Source organism: Schistocerca gregaria, chromosome 8 (genome assembly GCF_023897955.1).
Source record: "Schistocerca gregaria isolate iqSchGreg1 chromosome 8, iqSchGreg1.2, whole genome shotgun sequence".
Classification (NCBI taxonomy): Eukaryota; Metazoa; Arthropoda; class Insecta; order Orthoptera; family Acrididae; genus Schistocerca; species Schistocerca gregaria.
In genome coordinates, this window is record NC_064927.1 from 373,671,017 (window position 1) to 373,686,288 (window position 15,272).

The 15,272-nt window shown below is 48.6% G+C and overlaps 1 protein-coding gene across 1 annotated transcript in view; it reads left to right on the forward strand.

The window, feature by feature from the left end:
• Positions 1-15,272, forward strand: part of LOC126285200 (uncharacterized) — a 111,664-nt gene that overhangs the window by 88,332 nt on the left and 8,060 nt on the right. The window contains exons 11-13 of the mRNA XM_049984506.1: positions 3,593-7,623; positions 7,744-7,875; positions 7,906-15,132. Of these exons, the coding sequence (XP_049840463.1) occupies positions 3,593-7,623; positions 7,744-7,875; positions 7,906-15,132 (11,390 nt within the window). The remainder of the gene's footprint in view (positions 1-3,592; positions 7,624-7,743; positions 7,876-7,905; positions 15,133-15,272) is intronic.

The window sequence follows — 15,272 nt, forward strand, 5'->3', positions numbered from 1 at the left end:
GAAGAGGAGCAGCAGAAGATGAACTTCATCGTCAGTGGTCTCAGATGTCTCCAGGCTTAACACGGTGTGACTTTTACCTATGGGATTATTTAAAAGACTGTGTTTTTATCCCCCCCCCCCCCCCCCCAATGCCTGACACTCTTGAAAGTGTGGGACATTGCATTGTTGAAGCTGTGTATTCAATAACAAGAAACCAGGTGCTTCGTGTGTAGCAGGAAATGAGCCACCATTATGATATTTGCTATGTAACATGTGGTGCTCACACTAATGCATAAAAATTTCAACTTTCCCTTTCCAGGAACGATGGAGTCATGTTTCTGTCTTTTGTAGTTTGGAAGCCATAAATATTTAAAATCTTTTCCTTCTTTTTGAGTAGCCATACATTATTAATCTGTTAGCAGTATTCTTGGAATCGTACATGCGCCATTCATTGCCCAGAACCATACAAATACTGTGGTGGTCAGAGCCTCATGATAGTGTGCTGGTAATGCATGGTTTGAAGTTTGCTTAACTCCTTTTCAAGGGTGTCAAATATTCTAAGAGGGGGCATGTAATTGTGACTCCTGATACAGAAGTAAAGAGCGACTTCATTGAGAAATGGCTATCACAAGCAGTTGACACTTTCCAAAACATCGTTTGTTGTGGATGTTGAGTTTGGAAAATTTTCAATTTTGTGTGTAAGAGTAACAGGCAAATGGTACATTTTGATGAAATCCATGTACGGCAATGTATCATCTCTTTCAGGAGTACCTGAATATGTATGTAATTAACTTTTGCAAATTTTGTAGTTATGAGTGTTGGGAAAATGATCTTCAATTCTAAACATTGAGCAAACTCCATCTGTGCCCACTCCACTGCAGCTGTTCCATGAAATCCTGTTTCAAAAAAGTATTGATCATGTCAAAAAGGCTTTCAACTGTAGCTGTTTCAGTATTGACTCTCAAAAAAAGCAGTTCCTGGTGAATGTTACACTCGCTTGGAGAGGGCTTTCCTGGGATCTGTAAGCCTTCAGCCCGTATTTTGGTTTAGGTACATTGATGACATTTTCATTTTGACAGTTTCCATCCTTCCCATGTCAAACGTTCTCTCCCATGCAGCCGTTGCATTAGAGTCGAACATATTCATTTGGATGCAGACTCTTCACAGCAATACACCGCCATTCTCATCTCAGCCTTCACTGGACGTAATTAACCTAGCAGCCTAGTTCAAAAGCAGATCTAATTCTAGTATGCTGATCCCTCCAAAAAACTTCTTCAGAGCACACCACTTGTCACTTGGTATTATCCTGGTCTTGAATGTTTTAATCAGCTACTTTGACAAGGCAATGACTTCCTAAAATTCTGCCCTGAAATGAAATCCATTCTGACTGAGATTTTGGACACCACACCTAGAATAGCTTTTTGTCGCTCTCCCAATCTCCAAAATATCATTGCCAGACCCTATGCTCCCTCTGCACCCATCTCCGTACCCTGTGGCTCCTACCCCTGCAACCATTTCCACTGCAAGACTTGCCAGATGCACCTCCTACCACCGCTCTACCAGCTTTGTAACTGACTAAACATAAACTATCAAAGGAAGTGCCACCTGTGCAAGAACACATCATATACCAGCTGTTATGTAAACACTGTGCAGCATTTTACATTTCATGACTACCACCAAGTTATCAGTTAGGAAGAATGGGCATAGTGTGTACACTGGTAGCACGCGATGTCGTGTTACAGAACATTCTCTACAACATAATAATCATGACTTGGGTGCCTGATCACCACACGTGGCATCTGAATTCTTCTCCCAGACACCAGTTACTCAGAACTCTGCAGGTGAGAACTAGCACTACAACATGCTCTAGGTTCTTGCCACCCACCTGGCCTTGATTTATGGAAATTTCTTCTGTCTCAGTATTTAGTAACAGTAACCATTCTGTTGTTCACTCTGCTTTAGGTTTCTGGGTCTTTCATTTCCTGACCAGTCTACTTTTCAATGCCCCCCCCCCCCCCTCCACCTCTTATACAAGACATTCCACTTAACTTTTCACTCATATTAATTTGTTCACAATATTTTAGCAATAATCTCTGTTGTATGTGTTAACCGTGTCTTCCACCTTTAAGCTCTCAGATTTTCTAATCTTGTCCAATTCAGTTCCCAATAGTCAGTCTTCTCTTCCTATCCTGTTGGGTAAGTCTCCCTTGGCTGGCATTCTGTACGACTTCTCTGAAATCTAACCTTTTTCCTAAACACCTCTAGTCCTTTTCCTTCATACCTCTTCCTTACATTTCAGTCCTCATTCCTCATGCCGGAAGGAGCCACTGGCTCTGAAATCTTGCATACCTTAAACCTTTGTGTGTGTGTGTGTGTGTGTGTGTGTGTGTGTGTGTGTGTGTGTGTGTGTGTGTGTTTCTCCTGCTGCCACTTGGTGAGTACATTTTTTAATCTATCCAATTACTTTGAATGGTTATTGTTATTCATGTGTACAGAATGAGTTTGTGTATCTTTGTTATCTTCTATTAAGGTGTGGTTTGACATATTTCACATCATTGAAGTTTCTCCTTTACTGTATATGTGGAACGTGATGAGTCATGAATAAATTAAATTAAGAAGGCTTGGGAAAATGTGTTTGAGTAAGCTGGTGAAATAAATATTCCATCTTTTCAATAATAGAGTACTGGCTCTTGTGTTAACATTATTGCTTTGTGTTCTGTATTTATCTGCTTTAGTAACTGGCAGATTGGAGAGACAGAAACTTCCAGTATGTAACCTGCATTAGTGACAGAACTGGTTACATAATTTTGTGTTTGAGGTGTGCTCATCGGTGGGACTAACCATGTGCTAGTCATGTTTTATTGTATGTGGTTTGATTGGTGCATATTAATAATTCTTAACTGGATATTAAATGGTACTGACAATGAATAATCTGGACTTCCCTAATGAGTTAAACAAATAAACTCTTTGGATTTACTACCATGTGAGTGTGTGAGAAAGGTGCAATGTTTCGCTCAGCGTCAGTCTCGTCATTTCCTGTCAGTGTTGGCATAGAATAGTATTTTGTGTCAGTCATACAGAAATATATATATATAAAGATTTCGTTGCACTAAAATATTCAATAAGTATTGTACATAGCAGTCAGAAACAGTTTGAAAAGCTTATAAGAATGTAGCACAGTAGGTTGTGCTGAGAAAGAATTGTTAAGAAAAAATTTGATATGTTCTTCCATTTCTGAGTTAATTAGCATTGTAGTTACCCAGTCAGCTGTTGCTTGTGTAAATTCAACTGACCCACCAGATGCAATTAGTGTCATTTGTGCTTATTGCATTGATGATAGTAAGGATTGAACCTGAGCCAACAGCTCAGCGGTCTCGTGCACTATCATCCGATGCCCAATTTTTGTGTTGCTGTCTGGACAGTGTACACTGGAATAACCTTACAGGCTTTTCAAACTGCTTGTGACCACCCTGTATGGTGTAAAACAATCTTCTGACATCTGTTTTAAGCATGTAAACAAACAAGCCTAAAAACATGTTCTTCCTTAAAACATTTAAATTTATATTAAAATAAGTCTTCACTAAATGTGTATATGTATATTTTGTTTTAACAGATGGAGTTTATAAAGCCCTCATTTTGGACTTCTGTCTACCATCTTCTACATATGCTACAATGGCAGTCCGTGAAGTATTGAAATCAGACACATCATGCTACAGTCAGGCATTGCTGAATGATTACCATGTACCCACAGGCCCAAATGGGACTCCCAAAAGGCGATTGTCATCTGCAGAAAACGGAGATTCAGCATCTTCCTCTGTGAGTGAAGATGTGAAAACGGAACCACAAGATCAAGTAACATCTACAAAGCATCAGGTGTCATCTATATGTACAAGGGCTACGAAAAGGGAGAAGAAGACTACGGATTCAGGTGAGAAATCAGACAGTTATTCTGAGGATGGTGCTCCCAATAAGAAAAAACTGAAGACTGAACAGAGTTTATCTGCATTCCATAGTACTAACATAAAAATTGATGTTACCCCTATACCAGAAAGGAGAACTAGGCGCAGCAGCAGACTGGTTGCTAGTGATAGTGAAAAAGATCCATCTGCAGTAAAGAATGTTATGGACACAAAAAGTCAGAGCACTGGAGGTGGAAGCAAGCAACGTCATGTAGATAAGGTACTGGAGACTAGTTTTCAAAGTGCTGTAGATTCTAAGCAGTGTGATTTAAAAGTTGACCGGTCTACAGAAAGAACTTCTGTAGAGGTGGTCCCACAAAACAATAAATTAAATGCCCCATTACAAGCCCATGTTACATCCCTGTCAGTAGGCTTGGAGGCAGAGACTGTAAAAAAGAAATTAGAAACTGAAGAAACTAATATAGAGGTAGGTTGTGACAGTGACATTATAGACAGTGAAGGCCATGAGTCAAGTAGGAAAAAGTTGAAAGTTAGTGTAACTAATGACAGTGAAGTAAATACACAGCATGACAGTGGGTCAGAAGGTTCCATAAATACTGCAGTTCAGGCTGGGAAGGTAGAATGTTCAGTTAGTTCTGTGGTCAGAACAGAAAATTCATCTGGTGCGCCATCAGAGCAAATGTATGTAGAAAGTAATATTACTAATACTCAAGTTAAAACTAGCATCACCAATACTCAGATTTCCAAAGAAATGCATCCATGTACACAAGATTGCAATGTGATGTTGCAGGAAAAGACTGTTAGCTCAGTATTGTCTTCCAAATTAAATGGAAGTGAAACTACAGATCTGAAATCCACTGTTGGTACTGTGGAAAACGTAGTTTGTAGTTCATCTGAGAAGACTGAAATTTTAGCCAGTATTGGCTGTTCACATGAGACTGATAAGAGCTGTGTAACAAGCTCTGTGCTAATGGAGACTGATACTGCTAGAGAGAGTCATAAGACTGATAGGTTGCAAATCCAATCAGACATTTCCAAAATCCATCCAGAGGATGGAAATGAAAGCACAAAATGTGAACTTTCTTGCAGAGAAAGTTCCACATGTAATGAAGAAACAGAAAACGTAAAAAAAACAACGGTGGAATGTGCAGAAGCATTGGTTTCTCCTTTTCGACATTCAGAAGGAAGTGAAACGTCTCATTTAAGTGAGACAGAAGTGAAACAAAACTTAAAACAAAGTAGCGGAAACACTGATGCCAGTGTTCCACTGACTGATGGAGGGAGTGAGATTTTAAAGCATTCTGCACTGGATACTGTTGACCAACCTGATAGACAGACTGAGTCAGAGACTGAAACGCAGATTTCATCTGTAAGTGAGATAAAGACTGATGTTGAAACAGTTGCTGTTCTTTCACCAGTTGAAAACCCACATGTTACTGAAATAGGTAGTCAGGATGCTTCAGGGTCAGCTGTTTCAAGTACTGTTTTGTCTTCAGATTGTAAAGAGGACGAAAAGCCATCTCAAAAGAAACTGGGCCATACAGGAATCGTACTTACAGCCACAGAAGAGGCATCCCATTCCAGCTCTTACGAATTATGTAGTGAGGACTGTGCAACTTCTCATAGTGGTTTCAAACATAAAAACATAAATAAAGACTCCTCTGAATTGCACAGTGCTCCAGATTGTGAAGATAATGGGAATGGGAGTTTAAAGGAGCATGCAGAGAATTTTGTCGAGTCTTCCAATTTGTCTTCATTGGATCAAGTATCCTTAGAGTCAACTAAAGAAGAGGGGTCAGTGGAGGTGGATATGAAGTATAGGGATGGAAAACGCGCGCTGTGCAAATCTGATGTTGCATTACATGATAGTGCAGTTGGAAACCAGAATATGGAGGAGGAGAAACATGAGAAAGAACAGAATTCTACAGATTCTAGTGTAAACTATTTTGTTGATACTAGTTGTAAAGTAGGCACAGAATCTCCACAGCCCAAAGGAAATTCATTGAATCAGAAAATATTAAAACCAGAAGAAGAGAGTAAAACTAGCATATCTCCAGGTGCAGATTCAATGCCATCATTGAGTGAAGCAAAGTTGGTATCAGAACAGGAAGTCAGCATGGTATCTGATGAACATAATTCATGCACACGCAAACTTGAGAGGAATGAGTTGGATAAAAAATCTGCTACTTCAGAAGTCCAAGAGGAGATAAAAACAGTTCTTACAGATTTGGTCACAGATGCTGTGGAGAATGAAATGGAAATTATAAATGATGATGATATATCTGGTAAGTCAACTTCAGATATCAGTTCAAACTTACATAATAAGAATGAAAAGTCCCAAGAAGAATCAGTACAACCTGAACAAAATATGCAAATGAAGAGTAAATCATCACAGTTAAAAGTAAATGACCCGATTAAAGAAACAGTTGTCAAACAAAATTGGGACAAAGAAGAATGCAAAAAGGAAGTGCATGAACCCCCTTCACAGACTGAAATGGATGTGGAAGTTGTGGCACCTGTTCAGCAAGACATTGGTGGAGAAATGGAAAGTGTTGATGCTGTTACTGTGAAGTCATGTCCTGAGAAATATGAAATGCACATATCATCAAAGGACAAATTGAAAGATTTGGTGGTAGATGACTGCTGTATGGGAAATATGGTGCAGTCTGTAGCTGAAGATTCAGATTCCTGTAGGGAAGTTCCCCTAAGTGAAAATAAAGAATCAAGGTTAGATAAAACTACCTTGAAAACTAAAGCTCAGACTAGTGTCACTGAAACTGGTAAATCTAATGTTTCTGAAGAAAATTGCACAGAACAGCAGTCAAATTCATCTGGAAAAGTTTCCCAAAAATCAGTTTTTGCTCTTAAAGCACCAGAAGATAACGTTTTGTGTAGTGATCATAAACTCCATCAAGAAAGTGATAATGCTAAAGGCATGAGTGATACAGTGTCACAGACTGCACAAAAGGAGCAGAATCAGCAAACAGAAGCTGAAAAGCAAATAACTGCCACAGAAACAAAATTAGTGCTGATGGCTGGAGGAAGTAAGATCTTTGATACTTTGCCTAAAGGTTTTGATGGAAAATGTGGGGATAAAATTACATTTAAACTCATAGGGCTAAAACACAAACTAAATGAAGATGAGACAACTTATGAGAAATTGTCACCCATTGCTAACACCGAGGAATTGGTACCAGTTGAAGACAGTATATCTACTGCTCACCATTCAAAACCAGTTCCCAGCACTGTCACTGGGAAACACTGTGAAGAATCCAACATAGCACAAAACGCAGCAATACCGAGTAAAGATGAAACAGTTGAATATCTTGTGATGGGAAAAGATTTAGTGATACATATTGCTCGAAAAACTGATGAAGAACATGATCATATATTTGCTCTTGGCTGCGGGTCGGAAATACGGAAAATAGTACCAGATGTGGCAGGAGTACACATGAAGGCTGAAAATGTGAACTGCAATACAACACAAGAAAAACTATGCCAGGAATCTAGTACTGTTGTAATAAAATGTAATGAAAAATTGCAATTGAATGTGCCAGATGCAGAGCCAGAGCAAACTGGGTCGATAGCTATCGAGAAAGAGCCAATAGAGGGATCTGATTCAAACAAAGAGCAAATGGAGGCAGCAGAACCAAAGGAGCAGCAGGTGGAAGCATCTGCTGCAGAGGAGGAGCAGGTGGAAGCATCTGCTGCAGAGGAGGGGCAGGTGGCGGCGGCTGCTGCAGAGGAGGGGCAGGTGGCGGCGGCTGCTGCAGAGGAGGGGCAGGTGGCGGCGGCTGCTGCAGAGGAGGGGCAGGTGGCGGCGGCTGCTGCAGAGGAGGGGCAGGTGGCGGCGGCGGCTGCTGCAGAGGAGGGGCAGGTGGCGGCGGCGGCTGCTGCAGAGGAGGGGCAGGTGGCGGCGGCGGCTGCTGCAGAGGGGGCGCAGGTGGCGGCGGCGGCTGCTGCAGAGGGGGGGCAGGTGGTGGCGGCTGCTGCAGAGGGGGGGCAGGTGGAGGCGGCTGCCAGTGTGGTAGAGCAACTGGAGGCGGCTGCCAGTGTGGTAGAGCAACTGGAGGCGGCTGCTGGCGAGGGGGAGCAGATGGATGCATCTGCCAGAAAGGAAGAACGAGTGGGGTTGGTTGTTCCAGAGGAGCAGCAGTTGGATGCGGCTGCTGCAGAGGGAGAGCAAGTAGATGTGGGTGCATCAGAGGTAGGAAAGACAGAGTCATTGGATTCGGGACTAGAGCAGACAGAGGCAGTTGGTGTGAAGGAAGGACAAATGAAAGCTGTGGAGACTGGGTCAGCACCTGCAGACCCAGTGAAGACTTTGGCAATGGAATCTGAGCAGAATTTGGCAATGGTTTTAGAGAGAAGTGAATCTGAGGCACTGACGAAGGCGTCAAAGCAGACTATTCCAGACCAAACACTGTCAGTGGCCGAAAAGAGAATCGGAACTGTGCCAGCAAATGCAGAAACTGACCAGTCTGAATCAGCAGCTGACGACCAAGAGAAAATGGATGAGGTGGCTAAAGAGCAGGGTGAAATGGAGGTATTGTGTGAGGATCTAGAGAAAACAATGGCAGTGGATGAGAGGCCAGAGAAAACACAGACAGTGGCTGAGAAACTGGAGAATGTGTTGGGGACAGCTGAGGAAATGGAGCAAACAGCAACTGCAGCTGAGGAGCCAAAACTTTCAAAGACAGCGGTAGGGCAGGCTGAACGAAGGGAGCTGGAGAAAAAGGAGCCATCAGTTGAGGAGCTGGTGCAACAGGGAGTATCAGGGGAGCTGGAAGCTGCTGAGAAGCCACAGAAAATGGAGGTAATGTCTTCGGAATGTAAGCACATTGCACCTCTAACTGAAGAACGGGTGCAAATGATGCCTGTTGCTGAGGAATTCGAGCAAATGGAGGCAAGCACTTTGGAGCATTTGCAGATGGAGGCAACTGTTGCGAAACAGAAGCAAACAGGGACAGTGGGCAAAAAGCAAGAAGAAATATGGGCGATGGCTGCAATGTCTGATGAAACTGAGACTGTTGAAATGAAACCAGAGAAAAACATTGCAGCAACTGCGTCGTCAGTGGAACTAAAGAAATCTGGGACAGTGAAACAAGAGAAAATAGAGATAGCAGCTGCAAAACCAGAAGGAGCAGATACATTGTTGGCAACTGCTGAACAGTATCACGGTGAGACAGAGATTGCAGTTTCTGAATCAGACCATGCTGGAGTTTTAACGGCAGCTTTAGAACCAGACCAAGCTAAGGCAGCAGCAAGTGCACAAGAACCAGATCTGAATGAAGCAGCGGCAGCAACAACAAAAACAATATCAGACCCACACCCAACTGAGGCATTAGCTGTACCTGCACCAGAACCAAGTCCAGTTGAGGTGATGGACATAGCAACTACTGCTCCAGCACCAGATCAGACTGAGGTGGCAGCAGCTGCTGTTCCAGAACCGGATCAGACTGAGGCGGCAGCAGCAGCTGCTCCAAAACCAGATCAGCCTGCGGTGGCAACAGCAGGTGCTTTGGAACCAGACCTAGATGAGGTGGCAGCAGCATCAGCAGCTGCTCCAGAACCAGACCTTACTGAGGTGGTAGCAGAAGCTGCTCAGGAACCAGACCCGACTGGGGTGGCAGCAGAAGTTGCTCAGGAACTAGACCCAACTGGGGTGGCAGCAGAAGCTGCTCAGGGACCAGACTCAACTGGGGTGGCAGCAAAAGCTGCTCAGGGACCAAACCCAACAGAGGTGGTAGCAGAAGCTGCTACTGCTGCAGCTGCTTGGGAACCTGACACAGCTGAGGCACCAGCAGAATCTCCTCCAGAACCGGACCCAAATGCATCGATGGCGGCAACTCCGATACCAGATGCGACTGCAATGGCGGCGGCAGCTGCTCCAGACCCAGACCTAGCTAAGACAGCAGCAGGTCTGCAGCCAGACCAAACTGAAGCTATGGAGCTAGCTTTCAAGGTAAATGGAGATGAGGAACTACACGGAATGAAGGAGGCAGAAACAGTTGTAGACTCTGGATTTGTGGAGGCAGCAGTACCTGTAGAGTCAGATCAAACAGAAGCAATGGCGTCACATGTAGTGCTAGATCATAGAGAAGGAATGCTAGCTGATGAAGAGCGAGACCAAACTGAGGCAGTGTCATCTGCTGTGGAGCCAGAACAAACTGAGGCAGTGTCATCTGCTGTGGAGCCAGAACAAACTGAGGCAGTGTCATCTGCTGTTGAGCCAGAACAAACTGAGGCAGTGTCATCTGCTGTTGAGCCAGAACAAACTGAGGCACTGTCATCTGCTGTGGAGCCAGAACAAACTGAGGCACTGTCATCTGCTGTGGAGCCAGAACAAACTGAGGCACTGTCATCTGCTGTGGAGCCAGAACAAACTGAGGCAGTGTCATCTGCTGTGGAATCAGAACAAACTGAGGCAGTGTCATCTGCTGTGGAATCAGAACAAACTGAGGCAGTGTCATCTGCTGTGGAGCCAGAACAAACTGAGGCACTGTCATCTGCTGTGGAGCCAGAACAAAGTGAGGCAGTGTCACCTGCTGTGGAGCCAGAACAAAGTGAGGCAGTGTCACCTGCTGTGGAGCCAGAACAAAGTGAGGCAGTGTCACCTGCTGTGGAGCCAGAACAAAGTGAGGCAGTGTCACCTGCTGTGGAGCCAGAACAAAGTGAGGCAGTGTCACCTGCTGTGGAGCCAGAACAAAGTGAGGCAGTGTCACCTGCTGTGGAGCCAGAACAAAGTGAGGCAGTGTCACCTGCTGTGGAGCCAGAACAAAGTGAGGCAGTGTCACCTGCTGTGGAGCCAGAACAAACTGAGGCAGTGTCACCTGCTGTGGAGCCGGAACAAAGTGAGGCAGTGTCACCTGCTGTGGAGCCGGAACAAACTGAGGCAGTGTCACCTGCTGTGGAGCCGGAACAAACTGAGGCACTGTCATCTGCTGTGGAGCCAGAACAAACTGAGGCACTGTCATCTGCTGTGGAGCCAGAACAAACTGAGGCACTGTCATCTGCTGTGGAGCCAGAACAAACTGAGGCACTGTCATCTGCTGTGGAGCCAGAACAAACTGAGGCACTGTCATCTGCTGTGGAGCCAGAACAAACTGAGGCACTGTCATCTGCTGTGGAGCCAGAACAAACTGAGGCAGTGTCATCTGCTGTGGAATCAGAACAAACTGAGGCAGTGTCATCTGCTGTGGAATCAGAACAAACTGAGGCAGTGTCATCTGCTGTGGAATCAGAACAAACTGAGGCAGTGTCATCTGCTGTGGAGCCAGAACAAACTGAGGCACTGTCATCTGCTGTGGAGCCAGAACAAAGTGAGGCAGTGTCACCTGCTGTGGAGCCAGAACAAAGTGAGGCAGTGTCACCTGCTGTGGAGCCAGAACAAAGTGAGGCAGTGTCACCTGCTGTGGAGCCAGAACAAAGTGAGGCAGTGTCACCTGCTGTGGAGCCAGAACAAAGTGAGGCAGTGTCACCTGCTGTGGAGCCAGAACAAAGTGAGGCAGTGTCACCTGCTGTGGAGCCAGAACAAAGTGAGGCAGTGTCACCTGCTGTGGAGCCAGAACAAAGTGAGGCAGTGTCACCTGCTGTGGAGCCGGAACAAAGTGAGGCAGTGTCACCTGCTGTGGAGCCGGAACAAAGTGAGGCAGTGTCACCTGCTGTGGAGCCGGAACAAAGTGAGGCAGTGTCACCTGCTGTGGAGCCGGAACAAAGTGAGGCAGTGTCACCTGCTGTGGAGCCGGAACAAAGTGAGGCAGTGTCACCTGCTGTGGAGCCAGAACAAAGTGAGGCAGTGTCACCTGCTGTGGAGCCAGAACAAACTGAGGCAGTGTCACCTGCTGTGGAGCCAGAACAAACTGAGGGAGTGTCACCTGCTGTGGAGCCAGAACAAACTGAGGCAGTGTCACCTGCTGTGGAGCCAGAACAAACTGAGGCAGTGTCACCTGCTGTGGAGCCAGAACAAACTGAGGCAGTGTCACCTGCTGTGGAGCCAGAACAAACTGAGGCAGTGTCACTTGCTGTGGAGCCAGAACAAACTGAGGCAGTGTCACTTGCTGTGGAGCCAGAACAAACTGAGGGAGTGTCACCTGCTGTGGAGCCAGAACAAACTGAGGCAGTGTCACCTGCTGTGGCGCCAGAACAAACTGAGGCAGTGTCACCTGCTGTGGCGCCAGAACAAACTGAGGCAGTGTCACCTGCTGTGGAGCCAGAACAAACTGAGGCAGTGTCACCTGCTGTGGAGCCAGAACAAACTGAGGCAGTGTCACTTGCTGTGGAGCCAGAACAAACTGAGGCAGTGTCACCTGCTGTGGAGCCAGAACAAACTGAGGCAGTGTCACCTGCTGTGGAGCCAGAACAAACTGAGGCAGTGTCATCTGCTGTGGAGCCGGAACAAACTGAGGCAGATAGAGCTGCTATGGAGCTGGACCAAACTGAGGCAGATAGAGCTGCTATGGAGCTGGACCAAACTGAGTCAGTTGAAGCTGCTGTGGAGCTGGACCAAACTGAGACAGTTTCAGCTACTGTGGAGCCATACCATACTGAGACAGTTTCAGCTACTGTGGAGCCATACCATACTGAGAGAATGGAAATAATTGAAGAATCAGATAAAACTGAGGTAGCTGGAGCTGCTGCAGTGCAGGTCGAAACTGAAGCAGTTGGAGCTGCTGCAGAGCAGGCCCAAACTGAAGCAGTTGGAGCTGTTGCAGAGCAGGCCCAAACTGAAGCAGTTGGAGCTGCTGCAGAGCAGGCCCAAACTGAAGCAGTTGGAGCTGCTGCAGAGCAGGCCCAAACTGAAGCAGTTGGAGCTGCTGCAGAGCAGGCCCAAACTGAAGCAGTTGGAGCTGCTGCAGAGCAGGCCCAAACTGAAGCAGTTGGAGCTGCTGCAGAGCAGGCCCAAACTGAAGCAGTTGGAGCTGCTGCAGAGCAGGCCCAAACTGAAGCAGTTGGAGCTGCTGCAGAGCAGGCCCAAACTGAAGCAGTTGGAGCTGCTGCAGAGCAGGCCCAAACTGAAGCAGTTGGAGCTGCTGCAGAGCAGGCCCAAACTGAAGCAGTTGGAGCTGCTGCAGAGCAGGCCCAAACTGAAGCAGTTGGAGCTGCTGCAGAGCAGGCCCAAACTGAAGCAGTTGGAGCTGCTGCAGAGCAGGCCCAAACTGAAGCAGTTGGAGCTGCTGCAGAGCAGGCCCAAACTGAAGCAGTTGGAGCTGCTGCAGAGCAGGCCCAAACTGAAGCAGTTGGAGCTGCTGCAGAGCAGGCCCAAACTGAAGCAGTTGGAGCTGCTGCAGAGCAGGCCCAAACTGAAGCAGTTGGAGCTGCTGCAGAGCAGGACCCAACTAAGTCAGTTGGAGCCGCTGCACAGACACACCAACCTGAGGCAGTTTCAGTTACTGTGGTTCCATACCATACTGAGGGAATGGAAACTGAGGCAGTTGCAGCTGCTGTGGAGCCGGCACAATCCGAGCCAGTTGGAGCTGCCGTGGAGCCGCCACAAACTGAACCAGTTGGAGCTGCAGTGGAGCCGCCACAAACTGAACCAGTTGGAGCTGCAGTGGAGCCCCCACAAACCGAACCAGTTGGAGCTGCAGTGGAGCCCCCACAAACCGAGGCAGTTGGAGCTGCAGTGGAGCCCCCACAAACCGAGGCAGTTGGAGCTGCAGTGGAGCCCCCACAAACCGAGGCAGTTGGAGCTGCAGTGGAGCCCCCACAAACCGAGGCAGTTGGAGCTGCAGTGGAGCCGGCACAAACCGAGGCAGTTGGAGCTGCAGTGGAGCCGGCACAAACCGAGGCAGTTGGAGCTGCAGTGGAGCCGGCACAAACCGAGGCAGTTGGAGCTGCAGTGGAGCCGGCACAAACCGAGGCAGTCGGAGCTGCAGTGGAGCCGGCACAAACCGAGGCAGTCGGAGCTGCAGTGGAGCCGGCACAAACCGAGGCAGTCGGAGCTGCAGTGGAGCCGGCACAAACCGAGGCAGTCGGAGCTGCAGTGGAGCCGGCACAAACCGAGGCAGTCGGAGCTGCAGTGGAGCCGGCACAAACCGAGGCAGTCGGAGCTGCAGTGGAGCCGGCACAAACCGAGGCAGTCGGAGCTGCAGTGGAGCCGGCACAAACCGAGGCAGTCGGAGCTGCAGTGGAGCCGGCACAAACCGAGGCAGTCGGAGCTGCAGTGGAGCCGGCACAAACCGAGGCAGTCGGAGCTGCAGTGGAGCCGGCACAAACCGAGGCAGTCGGAGCTGCAGTGGAGCCGGCACAAACCGAGGCAGTCGGAGCTGCAGTGGAGCCGGCACAAACCGAGGCAGTCGGAGCTGCAGTGGAGCCGGCACAAACCGAGGCAGTCGGAGCTGCAGTGGAGCCGGCACAAACCGAGGCAGTCGGAGCTGCAGTGGAGCCGGCACAAACCGAGGCAGTCGGAGCTGCAGTGGAGCCGCCACAAAGCGAGGCTGTCGGAGCTGCAGTGGAGCCGCCACAAAGCGAGGCTGTCGGAGCTGCTGTGGAGTCAGATGTTAATGATTCATTATCAGCTGCTGTAGTTCCAGATCAGACTGAGGCATTGCCAGTTGTGACAGAGCCAGATCAAAACGAGGCAGTAGGAGCTGCTGTGGAGGCAGACCAAACTGAGAATGCAGGAGCTCCTTCGACACTGGTCCAGACTGAGGAGGCTGGAGCCCCTGCCGAGGCGGACCAGACTGAGGAGGCTGGAGCCCCTGCCGAGGCGGACCAGACTGAGGAGGCTGGAGCCCCTGCCGAGGCGGACCAGACTGAGGAGGCTGGAGCCCCTGCCGAGGCGGACCAGACTGAGGAGGCTGGAGCCCCTGCCGAGGCGGACCAGACTGAGGAGGCTGGAGCCCCTGCCGAGGCGGACCAGACTGAGGAGGCTGGAGCCCCTGCCGAGGCGGACCAGACTGAGGAGGCTGGAGCCCCTGCCGAGGCGGACCAGACTGAGGAGGCTGGAGCCCCTGCCGAGGCGGACCAGACTGAGGAGGCTGGAGCCCCTGCCGAGGCGGACCAGACTGAGGAGGCTGGAGCCCCTGCCGAGGCGGACCAGACTGAGGAGGCTGGAGCCCCTGCCGAGGCGGACCAGACTGAGGAGGCTGGAGCCCCTGCCGAGGCGGACCAGACTGAGGAGGCTGGAGCCCCTGCCGAGGCGGACCAGACTGAGGAGGCTGGAGCCCCTGCCGAGGCGGACCAGACTGAGGAGGCTGGAGCCCCTGCCGAGGCGGACCAGACTGAGGAGGCTGGAGCCCCTGTCGAGGCGGACCAGACTGGGGAGGCTGGAGCCCCTGCCGAGGCGGACCAGACTGGGGAGGCTGGAGCCCCTGCCGAGGCGGACCAGACTGGGGAGGCTGGAGCCCCTGCCGAGGCGGACCAGACTGG